Raw genomic sequence first — 16,481 nt, 5'->3', positions numbered from 1 at the left:
TTTGAAGAAGTGTAATTTTAATTATGTAGTTAAAATAAATAATACTTGTTAAATAACTATGTTTGAGAATAGAATCTTATTGAGTTCTCAGTACCCACATATTTTATTAAATGAAAAGTTAGTACATACGTAGATATGTATAATATTCATATTCACACCTAAATTATAAAAACTAATTTGGACGGGGTAACCTCATTTAACTACATTTACCATAATAAAAAAGTATTTAATGATTGACTATCAGTTTTAATAATAATATTTAATTTTGAGGGGGGCGGAGGGAGTTTGCAGAGTAGTAAAGTGCCTATCTTGACTGCCCCGCGTACACGCTTATTCAACCTATGAAACCTTTAAACTGTGGATTAGGAACATAATATTATGTAGGACTAGGTTACTTTTGTAGTAATCCAAGAAACACTAAAGTATAACTAAATATTAAAATAAAAAAAATAAACGTTAAAGAAATCAATTCAATAATTGGGTTGAATGGAAACTATTTCTTTTTTTTATATTACTCTAATTTTAATTTATAAAATTTAAGACAAGATTATTATTTGTTTAAAAGTTATTGTAACCAATATCATAATTGACTAGTCTGTTAAAGAAACTAGAAAATTACTACTTACAAGTCATAATCTGAATTAACTGTACCCATAAACCAATTATAATTTATTATAAAATTAATTATATATTTAAAATTAAACATAAACGAACAACAATTATGTAATTTACCTAACTATGAAAGAAAAAAAAAACTTCCAAATACAAAAGGCAATATAAAATTAATTAATTGAAGAACATGCTAAAATATTAACCAATTGTAATTTATTCTTAAAATAAATAGGCTCATGTTATACAAATTACCCTTATAACAATTATTATGATTATAGTTACAATATACAAAACAGACCTATGACTCTTATATTTTTGTATCATTCAATATGGTGTTTTTTTTAATATATTACAAAAAATAATAATTAATTTTGACAGTTAATAATAATAGTTACATGCCATAAGTTGGACAGTAAATAAAAGGTTGTAGGCTCATTAATTAATGCATAAGAATTGTTATCAATGATATTGTGAAAAAAAAATGAACTATAAATAATAAAGTGTAACAATATAATGATAAAAATAATATATTTTTAAACCCATATTATGTTTTTAAATAATTATAAAATCATTTTATACACAAAATAACTTCATTCCCTAAAAAATATATAATATAGGAATTGGGAAATCATTATGGGATGCATAATTAAGTAGCTTAAGTATGTTATTGACTAAATGTGTTAACCATTGGAGTGAATAGGAACAAAATTTAATAAAAAAAAACTCATTGTAGAGTTTCAAGGTAAAAAAAAACAAATTACTTTTGGAATAAAAACCAAAATGATTGTTCATTGTAAAAAAAAAAAATAATGATGCAGTGGGTGACAAACTTGTTGTTACAAGTAAATTTAAAATAATATCATATTAAACCTAATTCTTTGACTAATTAATTTAAAGCAATGTTTAAAGAAAAAAGGAAAATAATAAACATGAATTTCAGTTATTTACATTCATTAATAACATGACTGTTTAATAAATTATTGGAATTATTTGTTTGCTTAAAAACATACTATATAAAATCTGTTTTTTTACTACAAATAAACCATTCAAACATACAAATGTTGCTAAAAATATTTTGCATAAATTATGTTTGAAATGACTATTTTAATATTATTATTATACGTATTATTACTCTAAAAAATATATATTTAATACTTATTTACATGATATAAAATTCATATTTTGTTGTGGCTTTATTAGAAAATACAAACATAAAGTTGTACTACAAAATAAAAATATATTTCAATTCTTACCAAGTAAATGTTAACAGCAGAAGTATAATCAACATTTTAACCATTCGTGTTGTAAACACTGAGCAGCTGTAGCTCTAGCATTTTGATCAAACTCTAACATTGGTAGTAGAAAACCAGTGAATGCCTTAGCATCACATTCAGGCCATTTGTACTTTTCTCTTAGCACATCATACAGAAACCATGGCTTCAAACTACTTATGTTGCGTAACTCTCCACGTTTATTGAAAAACTGCGGTGACTGCTTTCCTCCATCAATAACTTTTTTTGGAATCTTTCCCAACAACTCTATAATATGAGCAATATGATCTTCGTCACGGGAATAAGCCTCACCTGAATGTGGTTCAAACAAATAATCGCCAGTTGCCAATTCAAATGCCATGCATGCAACACTCCATATATCTGATGATATACCATATCCGGCTCCAATTAATACTTCTAAAGAACGATACTGTCTAGTTTGAATATCTTCGGTGAAATGACGATCTATCCAACATGCATTACCAAGGTCGGCTACTTTAACATTGATATCACATATATTAAATGCTGGATCTTCCGAGGGATCATCACGAGATTTACTTCTATATGCCCGTTTTTTAGATGAAGGTTTAATGTTTTTACTAGATTCACCAGTTCCATTTTCGTGTATTGTACTAGTTTCATCTGAATTATGATCATTCTCTGTATTAGATTCATAAGGTGGAGAGTTTGCCACATTTGGATTATTACTGTCACTGCTATAACCATTAGATAGAGATTCACTAGCATTCGTATCTACTGTTAATGGTTCTTCTGTGGTTTTAACATCATCTGAAAGCATACAATTTAAAATTAATAGCAACAATAACCCAATAAAAAAAATTTTAAAATACCACATAAGTACTCTAGAATAAAACATTAAATTAAATTTTTAAAAAAACAAAATTTATTTAAAAATAGTTATTCAAATATTAACACAAAATATTGAATATGAGTACAACAAACAATAAAGTTAATCTTTAATTAATAAATTTATTCCATTTTTAAATCCTTAGTAAAATAATTTAAACCACTACATTAAATTTATCATAAAGTCATGTTATGATAGATATGAGGCATATTTTACCTCTTTAATTTATTGTTTAAAATATTTTAACACATTTTTCATGTATCTATTCTATATTGTATCTCTAATATTAACTGTTGTTTAATTTTTACCTATGTAAATTGGACTGATGTCCACAAAATTAATTAATTAATTAACTATTTATAATTAAAACTTTCATGTATACTCATTAGGAACTAATACTAAATATGATAAATACATGCCTTTATTATGTTCATCACTACATTCTTCATTTTGTTTGGACTCTAGTTCTTGTAATTGTTGCATATGCACTTTCAGAAGTTCTGATTGTCGTTTGACTTTTTTCTTCATTTTTTTCTTCTGATTTTTTGTCAAATTAGGTTTATTGAGATTGCTTTTGGGTGCAGTGCTGCTAAATGATACAGGTAATTTCTGTCCAGTTTGATGAATTTCAGCGGCCTCTTTAGCCAAATTTTTTATATATTTTTCATCGACACATATTAATACATTCTCTGGCTTAATGTCAGTGTGTATTATGTTACATTTTGTATGTAAATAATCTAAGCCCTCAAGTACTTGTTGTATAATACTCTTAACATTTTGTATTGGTATACCTGAGTAATCACTTTTAATAATCAACTTTAACAAATTATGACCAAGTACTTCAAATACCATGCATATGTGATTACCATTGACACCGCTAATTTTAAAATCATTCAATAACATGACTACTCGTTCCCGTTTTTTATCACTAGTATCAGAATCACGAACACTTTTTAAAAGTTTTATTTCATCTAAAGCAGTTTCAGTAAAATGAGATGCACTTTTTACTACTTTAAGAGCAACATAACGCTTGTCTGTAAAATCCCAACATAGCCAAACAGTTGAAAAATGGCCCCATCCAAGTTTTCTTAACACATGATATCTGTAAAAAAGAAATAAGTAAAAATATTAATAAATCTTGTTTTTTTATCTAATAAAGTTATTAACACCAAGGTGAATACTTTTAAGAATTTAAAATAATTGTTTTCTATTAATTTTCTTTTTTAGGTATGTACCTAGCTAATTATACAAATGAACTATAAACATTTTTATGACTAATTATACCTATTATCATTATCAAAATTACCTTATTTTATAATAATATATATATATACAGGGAATATTCTAATAAAATATTAGGTACAATAAATTTACAAGAGTACTAATTATTAATTACTTCCCAAAGTACTAATTAAAATTAAAAGTAAAGATATTTATAAGAGACTAATATTATCCATGGGTATATCTACTCTAAATAATTTAAGTACCTATATTGTCTAAATATCATTTTTTTAAATCATAATTTTGATGATTAACTCCAATCCTCGCTCCAATCACTTTTTATCAGTCAGCATTTAGCGAGGCATTTAGGTACATTATCAAATAAAAATTTCATAAAATGTATGATTGTAATCGTTCCCAAAATGCTTCTTGTAAGCATACCTAACAAAAATTTGGGACATTTGGGTATTGACATAACCATAGCCCATAGATAAAAGTAGGAATACACTCCCTATAAGGTCGAAAATATTAGGAAGGAAGAATAATTATTAAATATGATTGCTTGGAATTTTTTTATAACATTGCTACAAAAAAATTTTAATTCAGGTATCCTCCCTTCCCACCAACACACCTACGAGAATTTTAACATTTATGCCATCGGATTTGTATGGTAAAAATTTAAAATATCTATCTCACCTGTTTTGAAATACATCTCCTATTTGGACTGGGTGATAGCCACCTTTGCAATAGTCGCTAGACTCTTCTTGCTCTTCCTCGTCAGACGCGTACATCTCGTCCGTGCCCTCGTCAGACTCATTTGACGAAGAATCGCTGTCCCTCTGATTCGTATGGGACTTGGACTTATCCGATCCCTTGTGGCTCGGCGCTGAGGGCACAGTGGTCTTGCGGTCTTCATGCGGCTTCTTCGGCAATTTACGCCGTTTCTTTTTCGCCTGAATCGCCAATATCCGCCTGTTCGTGTCCTTGTTCATCGCCTGATGTTCCCTATAACAGACCGTCCAAACGCCCGTCTCAAAAGTCCCGTCGATCCGGGGGGGGAGGAAGAGAGGGGGCGCCGCCGTCAAGCCAAACACTTACCGTGTGGTCGTCCGAGGGCTGCTGCCGAACGCGTCGCGCGGACTCGAAACTGCGGCGGATGCAAAATGATCGTAAGAGCTGCGGCTACGGCAACGACGGAGGTCGACGAAGAGCGTTCAACCGGGCGACGCAAGGTCTACGGTATTCGGAAAGAGCTAGTAATTCGCGGATTTGGAAAACATTAAAACATAAATAAGTACGAAAAAAAAAGAAAAACTAAAAAATGTATATTATATTAGATTGCGCACAGGGGTCCAGGCTGCCGAGCGTGCACGCAAGTATCGTACTATCGTATGTGATAATGAATGACGACAATATTAATACGACTGTGAAAATAAAATATTACGCGAGCCGAGTGAAGTCTCGGACCGCGTTGGTGCACGCACTGCAAACGCTACAACTGATAAGTGATAACGGTGACAACGTCGGTCGACGACGACGACCACCGCCGTCGTCCACCACGCTTATCAGTTATCTGCGATTTTCGCGGACAATAATAATTTATGTTTTTATTTTAATAATAATAATAATATTGTACGTAGACGACGTCTGACGAAAAATTTCCGAAATTTTCCTCCACGCTTGTACACACCTCAACGCGCCTTACGGTATTATGTTTTCTACTCCTCCGGGCGGTTCGGTCGACGTTTACACCGAGTCTAAGATTGGCCCGATACGACGGTCGCTCACAGTTTTCGCTTCGGCCGCGTTATTCTGACCATCGTGAAATCGCCTTTGCACGGAGACACCTACAGTCATCGACGTAACAAACAATAATATTATATCGTCTGTTGTCTTTATTATGATTTATCTTTCGCCGACGGTCTCGTTTCGCGTCCGGCAATGACTTCCGCGTGAGAAGACACCGGTGGCGGACGATCATCGAAGGGTCGGTGGCGGCGTTAACAGCATCAGAGTACGTTCTTTCTCGTAATAAACGCGACCACCCCGAGTGGCTGCTATACCTGTATATTATACCTTTATATAGGTAGTACCTACTCGTAAACAAATGTGCCCAAGTCACAGGACACGTAATAAATCGGCCAAACTCGAAACATTGCGTATTTACCACCGCTGTTGCCTCTCGGCTGAAAGTCATTCGATATTACCTTTTAATTGACTTTGTATCGAATACCGCTTACGGAAATATTGGTATCGTAAGTAAATCCTTGTTAGTGCGGTCGGTACAGTAATTGTAGTGATGTGGCTGATCTAGACACTAGACTACGATTTAGTCATATTATAGATCTTGCTAAGACAAACATAGTACAATTTCGAATTTTTTTTTTTGTGATAACCGCCCACACCTCCCACGATTACCAATTTCTACGTATTTTTATGAACACTTCGATTTTGGACTAATTATTCATCACGCCTAACGTTTCTTTTTGTTTACCACTTGTGTAGTGTATAGTGTATACAATCATACAGGACGTGCCCTATATCACGAATTGCATGTACTTATAAGTTTTATATGTACCTATATCGTGTCCTATACCCAGAATCCAGAAAAAAACGCTCTGTATATTATGTTTTTCAATACTTAATATACTCTATAATAATATAATAGGTACGCAATACGCACTGCAAAGATTCGATAAATATCTATTTTTAACCATAAATAAAAATTATAATAAATGGTTGTACAACGTTGCGTAGAATATTATTTTAAGTTCGTATTATATTATTATCTCCATTAAAGACAAGAGTTATTCTATATGGTCAGTAGTAATAACTACTGTAGGCGTAAATTAATTAAAATTTGAGGTTGTTGATATTTTTAACATGCATCTAAGACGTAGTACAGTCATCTACAAACAGTAATATAATTTTGTATTAAATATGTATGCATCTGTTACACGATTCAATAATATTATTTCTTTAGATTATTACAAAAAAATGCTTATAGGGTTAAATAAACACGTATTTTGTTTTTAACCTACCTATGAAAATGAATATCAGAACAATTTTTGTACGATTATTGTCCTATTCTGTTTAACAAAATATGTTCTAATAATTTCTTATGTCTTCATTATCAATACTTTTTGACAGCTTTTTTTCGAAATAGGGACATGGATTATTGAAACGATTATGAACCGTTGAAGTTCTGAACCCTGTTTTGATACGTCTTGAGCTATTGTCTATTTCCTTGTCAATAATCATAAAAAAAAAACTATTACACAAATAGCGAGAATCATTAAGGGCCCGTATTACAATAGTTGAACTCCGGTTAAACCACCGAATTCGGCCGGTAAAATCAGTGGTTCAAGCGTAACCGAGGTTTAAACTATGATTGTAAAACAGGCCCTAAGGGGCTAATATAGTATTTGGAATGCTTACCAGCCCCACCTACTCCCCCCATTTTCACCAATACTTAATACTGATTCACTAGAGTAATATTATTACCCAGTATTAAAAATAAATAAATAAAATTGAATTACTTATGAACTTTTAATATAAATACCAGTGTCATAAAATAATAACTTCATCAACCGATAAGATTGGTAAACCCGATTTATTTCATAAATAATATGATAAGTACCACTAAATAGCGTATATTTAGCAAGATAAAAGTTAGTATGAGACATAAGTCATGAATTAAGATATACCTAATTCTTAATTCGAGGGGTACCTATAGGCTATAACTTATAGCCTATATGTAATAATTATTTCCTCACGTATGTATAATTATTTGATGCATCGATTTGTCAAATAAACGATGGCGGTATCGCGGAAGCATTGCGAAAGCAGTCCCCGCGGCGCCGTCGGCTCAAACTCGGAAAAAAAAAAAAAGGTAATAATTATTTATAATTCAATATACCATTCCTAATATTTGTATAGGTAATTTGGTATTATCTACAATACCGGTAAAAACTTCTATCAATTGGTGGTGTATATTTTCGAGTTGAATTAAGTCGTCTGGGCCGTTTTTAATTTAAGTTATAATATCAATAGATTCGTTGAACCTCGCGGTGGGTTTGTTCACACATGAATTTTGTTTCGGCTCAGAAAAATAGAATATTTTTTTGTTAGTATTTAAGGTTGCTATTGGTTACAAATATAGGCGAAAATAACAACGCAACGGCGCCGTTGTATTATACAACCCTACTAGCTGAACCCGTGCACTTCGTTGCCCAATTAAATGTACCAATTATATGTGACTCAAACTTTGTTCAATTCGTTATTTAATATTTGGTGTATGGTATCAAAATTAATCTTAACTTTTCCGTTGCCCGGAATAAAAATTCTGATTCACAGCAGTACATTATCAGGTAGGCAATCTACCTGCGGTAGATCGCGGACCCCGTGCTGTATGTTAGTGTATGATTTAACTCTAAAAGACGTACAGTAGAATTATTGCACTTAGCAACACATTCTGCGATTCATTTTTATATTATATGAAATCAACAAACATCCCCTATTAACCAATAGCAACCAATATTATATATTGCACTGTTGCGCCACTGTTGTATTTTTGACATACAGATTTGAGGTTTCCTACCTTTCCGGTGGATTTTCCTAAAATTTTATTCCGTAAAAACCTTCACCTGGTAGTTACGAACATCTTAAAAAAAATTTGAGCCAAATCGGACCAGCCGTTCTCGATTGATGAATTGTTATACATTTTTGTCTCCATTTTTATATATATAGATAATAGGCAATAGCCCCCCAAAATACCTGAAGATTCTTAAAGAGTCTGGTATGGACCCGATCTTCAGCCCTTCACCAACAAATCTCAAATACTATTTGCGGCTTGCACCCATGTTTAGCTTTCAGGTACAAATAAAACCACAGTTATTATGATTAAATATCATTTTCTGTATCGTATTATATTTTGTAATTTAGACTACGGTGCATAATATTATCGTTAAGGTTTATACATTAAAAACATTTTTGACCAAAAACAATTGATAATATTTAAAATGCGCAAAACGGAAACGATATATACATAACGCTGATCGTTAAATAATATATAAACGGCATATTATATCAGCTAAATGACACATAATAATATGCAAAGCCACTGTTTTTGAAATATTAGCATTTGGCAGTTTGGCACCAAATTTTGTAGACTTATCCCAGCCGGGTCGTAATAGTACCTATTTTAAATAGAAACCACGGGTAACTCGGCTAATATAACATTATAACCACGTATTATTCATTTATTTCTGCTTGCAGCAATTGGTTACACGTAAGAAAATAATTATTATCTAGCTTTTATTTATCTCCGGGTAATACAACTAGTAACATATATAAACATATTGGGGGAGGGGTGAGCAATTCGTTTTTTAGGAATAAGTTTGAGGGAACATATGCTCTTGCTTGCCACCTTGCAAGTACATTTAAAATATGATACAGAATGTGTAACAGAAAAAAAAAATTATGCTAATTAAACGTATGACAAAAATTGATAAAATTATAGGATTAGTAAATAGTTTTAGAAATATACCCATGTTAGCAAATTTCCAAAAATAATATTCTTAAAAAAGTTATTGTGTTCCAAATTAATTTAATCAAAATAATATTGATAAACTACTTGATTTAGATAAATGTTTTTACCATCCAAATCGTTCTTATTATCAGATTCACAAATTGGCTATTTTGAATTTATTCAAAAAATTTTAAATCAAATTTGAAATTTTTCATTTTCGGTATTAAAAAATAAAAATAATTTTTTTTATTACACATGTAGCGCAAGTGGCTATAAATTATATATAAAAAAAAAATTTTAAATATTGATTAGCATAAAAGTTATTCCAAAAATCAGTTATATCTGTTACACGCTGTATAGTACCTACCTACTTATTCTTCGTATACGTGGGAATCGAAAGTCAGTTGGGATTGTATTGGATGCCAAAGGCATAATATTATATTGGTTATTTAAGTATTTAACTACCTACCTACACAGCTATATCTACGTATAATAAAGCATATTATGTTTACATTTCGAGTTAAAACGGCAAACAGAAAAAAAACACTAGTATTTAGTTTAATCACAGAATAAATTAAATTTATACTTTGGTATAATATAATATGAATTGCGATGTTTAATGTATGTAAGTAGCCAGTAGGTAAACAATTATCTTTCACCTCGAGAGAGGATACACCCACGAACATTTTATTGTTGTTCCCGAATGATACATAATAAAATTGTATAATGCTCCGTATATAACTAGGTAATGATTATATTTAATAAAGTATGCGAATGACAATAATATTATTGTACCTATATGTACAAAACTACAAACTACAATCTACAAGGTATTGTATTGTGGATTCGAATTAATATTTGAGCATGCATGATTTTATGCTTACCACTCGTTACAATAAATAAAACATTGAAAGAAAAAACATTTTGTTTTATAAAATTATGATTATGGGTTTACTTGTAAATTCCTTTCGAATTATAATTCCAAAAGTATTAAGTCTATAAAAAATACTAAAAATTCTCTCTTTATTTTTGATTATATTTTTATAGGTCAATCAGATCTAATATTAGACGAAAGCCTAGATAAATACTGTTAGGATTTTCGGAATTCCGTGTCAGAGACAAAGACATAAACAATTGGCGCTCGTAATTTTCTTAATTATGATGTTGTAAGCGTTCATGATCCTAGTCCCAGGATTTTTTACAATTTAGTTTTAATAACAAAAATTCCAACAAATTGCAGAATTTTTTTAACATTTCAAACATTTTCACGATATGATGCAAGTGGTAAATTGTATTAATTTGGTCATCCATAAAAAAATTACACTACATTTATTTTATTATATAAAATGTATAAAAAATTAAACTTCTTAGTTCTTAGTTAGACTTTTCTTAGACTTTCTAAGTCAAAGTTTCTACCTCTTGTAGGAGGATTCGTCACTCTGATATACACAAGCCCGAATTAAGGGGGGTCCAGAGGAGGCCATGGCCCCCGGGCCTCAATAGTTTGAATTTATTTAGGGGCCTCAGATTTGTCCATTACTTTTTTCGTTATGGGCTATAACTGCATGATCACCTTAAAAAAACCGATGATTATTTAGCGAAGAAAAAAGCTTATACATTATAATTTATAAATAAAATGATACATTATTTATTGCCAAGTACCTAATATCTATATATATTTATTATAATAGGTACCTAATATTAAATAATATATACATTATAAACATAATGCATATAATAAACTATTATTTTTTTTTTTCGTACAAGGGCCTCTTTTAAAACGTTGGCCCTTGGGCCTCAAAATGTCTTAATCAGGGCTTGGATAAACATGTTTTTTTTTCTCCACTATACATCAAGTAATTGTAATATTATTTCATTCATTAGATAATACCTAGTAAAAGTGTATAAAATAATATATTCTATATTATTATTAGGTATTATTAATGTGTCTGTTAACCTTTAATTTATTAATATACTAAAATAACGCGTATAACTCATAACATCAAATTGTAGAGAAATTATTTTTGTACGTCTTGAAAGATGTGGCAGTCATAGATGAATGATCACTAATTGAATCAGCTTACCAAACAATTGTATACCTATGCAGATAATTAATACGTTGTCAGAATAATGATAATCGACTTACTGTCGGTGATTGTAATTTGTAGTGTAAAAATATTATAAAATTTTTAATTTTATATTCTGGTATAATATTATAAATTATAATAATTACCTAGTATTACGTTTTGCGAGATTTATCGTTGGCGCGAATAATATATAATATTTAGGTAGTAATGCGTCACAATAATATAATCATTGATGATGCAATCAAAAAGTACGAAATAATAATTTATTGTAAATCAATTTAGATATTGTTACTTTGCCCTATTTAAGATAATATTAATTTTTATTGAATAATAAATAACATTAAATGTTGAAATGATACGAGGGATATACTTATATGCAATATTACTTGTCGAAATAATATAACAATTATTTTTGCAAAGTACAGAATAATATTATATCTGTATCTAGTATTATTTAGTGTAAATAATAATTTTTAGTTCAAATTAAAAGGAATAGTTGGATCTCTCATTTAATTTTAATGTTTATAGGTAGAATATATTATGTATATGTTCAAAAAAATATTTGTTTCAAATGTATACTTTTATATTTTATTCGAAATATGGACGTCATACAATATATTACTATAATTGCTAAATTTCCCTAGCCTATTAAATTGAAATTCCAAGTTCAATGTTAAATTATATTCACGTTTTCATTCTAGCAAACTAAATCACATTACTATAGTAAAATCCTACTATCATTGGTGATTGGCTATAAAATATACTAATTATAAATATTTGTATTTATAATCAATGTTTATATTGATGAAGTGTTTTATTTATTTAATTTCTATATGAATCAATTACAATATTTATATTTTAAGTTTTACATTATGTATAACAGAAAACTATTAAAATGTATTATATAAAATTATTCAAAAAATTTTTTTTTTTTTTATTTAGATTTAAAAGAACATCATTAAAGTGATCTAAGTCATGGATTATATTGCTGCTATTGATGTAGGCACAACTAATTTGAAATGCCAAATTTTTTCACCGGATTTTCGTGTTGTGGGTTCTTGTATTCAAAAAGTATGTAATTGTATATTATGTTTTATATTAATGGCATAGCATTTTGAATTCGTATTATGCTGATTGTAAGATATTATAAAATATTTTATTTTTATTCCTAGCTATAGGCTATAAGTAAAAATTAAAAATTAATAATTATATAAAGGGTGATTCATCGTACTCACCAACCCCTATTCTTTTTCAATAATGCAGTCATTCAAAATTGACCGCCAGGTTTTTTTTCTCATGTGCAATGTGCCCAACTATATAGTAGTAGTAGTATGGTTATTGACTTTTTAATTTTTACAGGTTAATATATTAAAACCTTTTCAAGGCTGGGAAGAAATTAATCCAAATGAAATACAAAATGGTGTAAAACAAGTCTTACAAATTGCATTAAAAGGTTATAACTTATTACTAATAAATAATATTGTAATTTTTATTAACACTAAATTGCTATTTAATATTTGACTTTGGTATATTTTTACACATATACCATCAGATTGTACATAATACTAAATTGATGGTTTATTACCAATAAAATATTTATGTAACTTCTATTATAATCAGTATAATTGACAACATACAAAAGAAAAAGATTTCAAATTAATGATTTGAAACTTAAAAACCTTACTAAAGTAATTTAATTTTTTTTCGGTACTTTTCTACTTGTTTAGTATCAATAATTGTACCGATTATAATAGAAGTTAAAAAAATATATTATTGATAATAAACCATACATTTAGTACATGGTACATGTGTAAAAAACATTAAATGAGGATGTTTAGTTTAACTTATGTATCTTTTAATAGATGCTGATCTCAAGTCCAATAATATAAAAAGCATAGGTTTGTCTACACAACGGAACACATTCATAACTTGGAATAAAAAAACCGGTGAACATTATCATAACTTTATTACGTGGGGAGATTTACGTTCAAATATAATAGTTAAAGAGTTAAACAAATCAATAACCTTCAAAGTAAGTATTATTTTCTATAAATATTAAATACTAAATAAATATATACAAAATATAAGTATATATTTAATTTTAAAAATAAAATGAAAATTATACTATTATTATTAACTCAATTAATATTTTGAAAATTTTTAGATAGTGAAATATATTTCAAAAATATTATATTTAATATTTGCAACAAAACAACTGAAAGTTGTAAAATCATTTACATTTTCAAACATACAAGTATTATAATTTTATATGTTATTATATGTTTTTTAATGTATATTATTTATATTATATATTGAATAATATATGGTTATTGGTTACAGATTTTGCCTAAACTTTTATGGTTATTACAAAATAATCGAAAATTCAGACAAGACATGAAAAATAACGAAGTGCAATTTGGCACATTAGACACTTGGCTATTATATCAGGCCAGCAATGGTAAACTGCACGTGACTGACGTATCGTGTGCTAGTGCCACTGGATTGTTTGACTTGTTCACCATGTCTTGGATGCCTAATCTTATGTTTCAATATTTCGGGATCACAAATACTATACTTCCAAGTATTTGTGATTCAAACATTTTAAAGTACCTAACAGACAACAATATAACTTGCAAAATCTCCAATATTACCATTGCATCCTCAGTGAGTTAACTTCTCTGTATAAATATTTAACTGCCAAATTATAAATTATTATTTCTTATTATTAATAAAACCTATAATATTATAATAATATAGCTTGCTGACCAATCAGCATCACTGTACGGAACAGGTTCTTTCTCGAAGTATACAGCTAAAGTTACAATTGGAACCGGAATGTTTCTAGATATAAATTGTGGTTCATTACCGGAAGTATGTTTAGGTCAGATAGAATATCATATATTTTTTATTATCTTTTTTATTATTATTAACATTAGTTTATAATATTTATATTAATAAGTTTTATATCAACTTAAAAACAAATTATCTGGCAATTGTAATAATCAATCAGCACTTATTTTGAATTATCTATTTTAGAAATATTTAATATGTAACTAACGTTAAAACAAATTTTTAATAATAGGATATTTTCCATTGGTTGGTTGGGCATTTAATGAAGATATTTGTTTTTCATTGGAGGCAGTTGATTACAATTGTGGATCATTAATTCAACTTGCAAAGTCCATTGGTAAAAAGTGTATTTGTGGAAACTTAAATATAATATGTGAAAAAATAACACTATTTTTTATCTTTGATCTAGGTGGATTCAATAATCCAAAAGAATTAAATATGTTGAAGCAAGGAAATGAATTTTCAACCAACAATTTATTATTTGTATTACCTGAATCTGAGGTGGTTACTTGATTCTGCGATTTAGTACCAAATTATTGTAATTATATAACAAAAATTATTTTTCAGCCATCCAAATCAGTAAGAAAAGATTACAGTTTTATTGGTGTTACAACGTGTACTACAAAATCTGATATGGCAGTATCTATTTTGGAGTCTTTTGCATTTAGAATTAAAAAAATACTAGATAATTATCACAATGAAATGCCACAAATGGTATTAAATACTTTATGGTAATGTTTGTTTAATTAATATCAAAATATTTAATTACCTGTTATTACTTAAAGGTTTTATTTTATATAATCAGTGTTGGGTAATAACGTAACGCAAATTACAAATTACTATAACACAATTACTTTTGCAGTAACGCCGTAGTAATTTCATTATATTTTATTTAAATTAACGCAATTGTAACAAAATTACTTTTTAAATGTAATTTCTATGGAGTAACGTGATATTTTTCAAGTTATTAAAATAAATAATGAATGAAAAAAACTAGGGGCTAGGATATTCGAAAAAAATTAAAAATCATAAAATTTATTTACGATTCCAAAAGTTTTTATAATAAGTATTAAATAATAATCAACAATATTTTTAAACACCCCAAGAATTAATACTTTAACATTTTGTGTATGTATAACAAAGTCATTATCATTATCATTATCTACTACCTACTAATTATCCATTATGGACTGATTTTGTAATTATTTTTTTTTTAAGTAACGTTATTTGTAACTTCCTACTTTTTGAAAAAAAGTAAAGTAACGTGATAAAAATAATGTCTGGTAACGCAAATATTATTTAAATAAAAATATTTAATGTAACAACTAACATATTTTTATAACTTTTCAAAAGTTATTTACCCAACACTATATATAATATACAAAATATGTACTCCCATAATACCTATTAGTTGGTAACTCATTTAAAATTGTACCTATTAATGTTTAGGGTTGATGGTGGTGTGTCTCGGAATGATTACATCTGTCAAACAATTGCCAATGTCACATCAACTACAGTCGTAAGAATGAAAAACAGTAACAGAACCGAAGTATCTTGTCTGGGTGCAGCTTTTATGGCTGGACTGTCTTCAGGTATGTGCTTATATGGATTTATTTTTACTATGTTATTAATAGTAAAAAAATATATATTTATATCCAAATATACCCCTATTTTTTTATTTATTTATTTATTTTTTTTTTTGTTAGGTGTATGGACAAATAAAAGAGAGTTGATGAATTTCAGAAACAGAACTGATCAACAATTTGTTCCAAATAATAATGATTATTTTGCAAATGAATATAAATATATAAGATGGTTGTATAACCAAAAGTGTTTGTATTAAAAATGCTAACTCTTTTATTTTTTGTATTTTAACTTTACATAATGTACGATTACAGAAAATAAAACCATTTAGTATATAAAAACATGATGACAAAAGCTTACATAACCACCCTGCAAAAACTTTGATACCCAACTATAACCTTGATTTTGAGTCTTGAAATATAGTCTTATTTTCAAATAGTTTTTTTATTTCTTTTGTG

General features: G+C 28.5%; 2 protein-coding genes across 2 annotated transcripts; one reads left to right on the top strand and one right to left on the bottom strand.

The window, feature by feature from the left end:
* Positions 1-1,183: 1,183 nt before the first annotated feature.
* Positions 1,184-5,355, bottom strand: LOC100158890 (SRSF protein kinase 2). The gene is made up of 4 exons (XM_008189202.3): positions 5,071-5,355; positions 4,669-4,977; positions 3,171-3,853; positions 1,184-2,672 (listed from the first exon to the last, which is right to left on the bottom strand). The coding sequence occupies exons 2-4, from the start codon at positions 4,962-4,964 to the stop codon at positions 1,894-1,896; spliced, it is 1,758 nt and encodes a 585-aa protein (XP_008187424.1). The 5' UTR covers positions 4,965-4,977; positions 5,071-5,355; the 3' UTR covers positions 1,184-1,893.
* Positions 5,356-5,540: 185 nt separating this feature from the next.
* On the top strand, positions 5,541-16,461 carry LOC100167782 (putative glycerol kinase 5). The gene is made up of 12 exons (XM_001945593.5): positions 5,541-5,986; positions 12,532-12,660; positions 12,949-13,042; positions 13,452-13,621; positions 13,754-13,843; positions 13,930-14,253; positions 14,347-14,470; positions 14,672-14,776; positions 14,849-14,940; positions 15,007-15,170; positions 15,889-16,031; positions 16,146-16,461. The coding sequence occupies exons 2-12, from the start codon at positions 12,565-12,567 to the stop codon at positions 16,280-16,282; spliced, it is 1,539 nt and encodes a 512-aa protein (XP_001945628.2). The 5' UTR covers positions 5,541-5,986; positions 12,532-12,564; the 3' UTR covers positions 16,283-16,461.
* The last annotated feature ends 20 nt before the right edge of the window (positions 16,462-16,481 follow it).

This window comes from Acyrthosiphon pisum, chromosome A1 (genome assembly GCF_005508785.2).
Source record: "Acyrthosiphon pisum isolate AL4f chromosome A1, pea_aphid_22Mar2018_4r6ur, whole genome shotgun sequence".
In the NCBI taxonomy this organism is placed as follows: Eukaryota; Metazoa; Arthropoda; class Insecta; order Hemiptera; family Aphididae; genus Acyrthosiphon; species Acyrthosiphon pisum.
The sequence above is the reverse complement of the archived record's forward strand: the minus strand, read 5'-3'. Positions and strand labels throughout refer to the sequence as shown.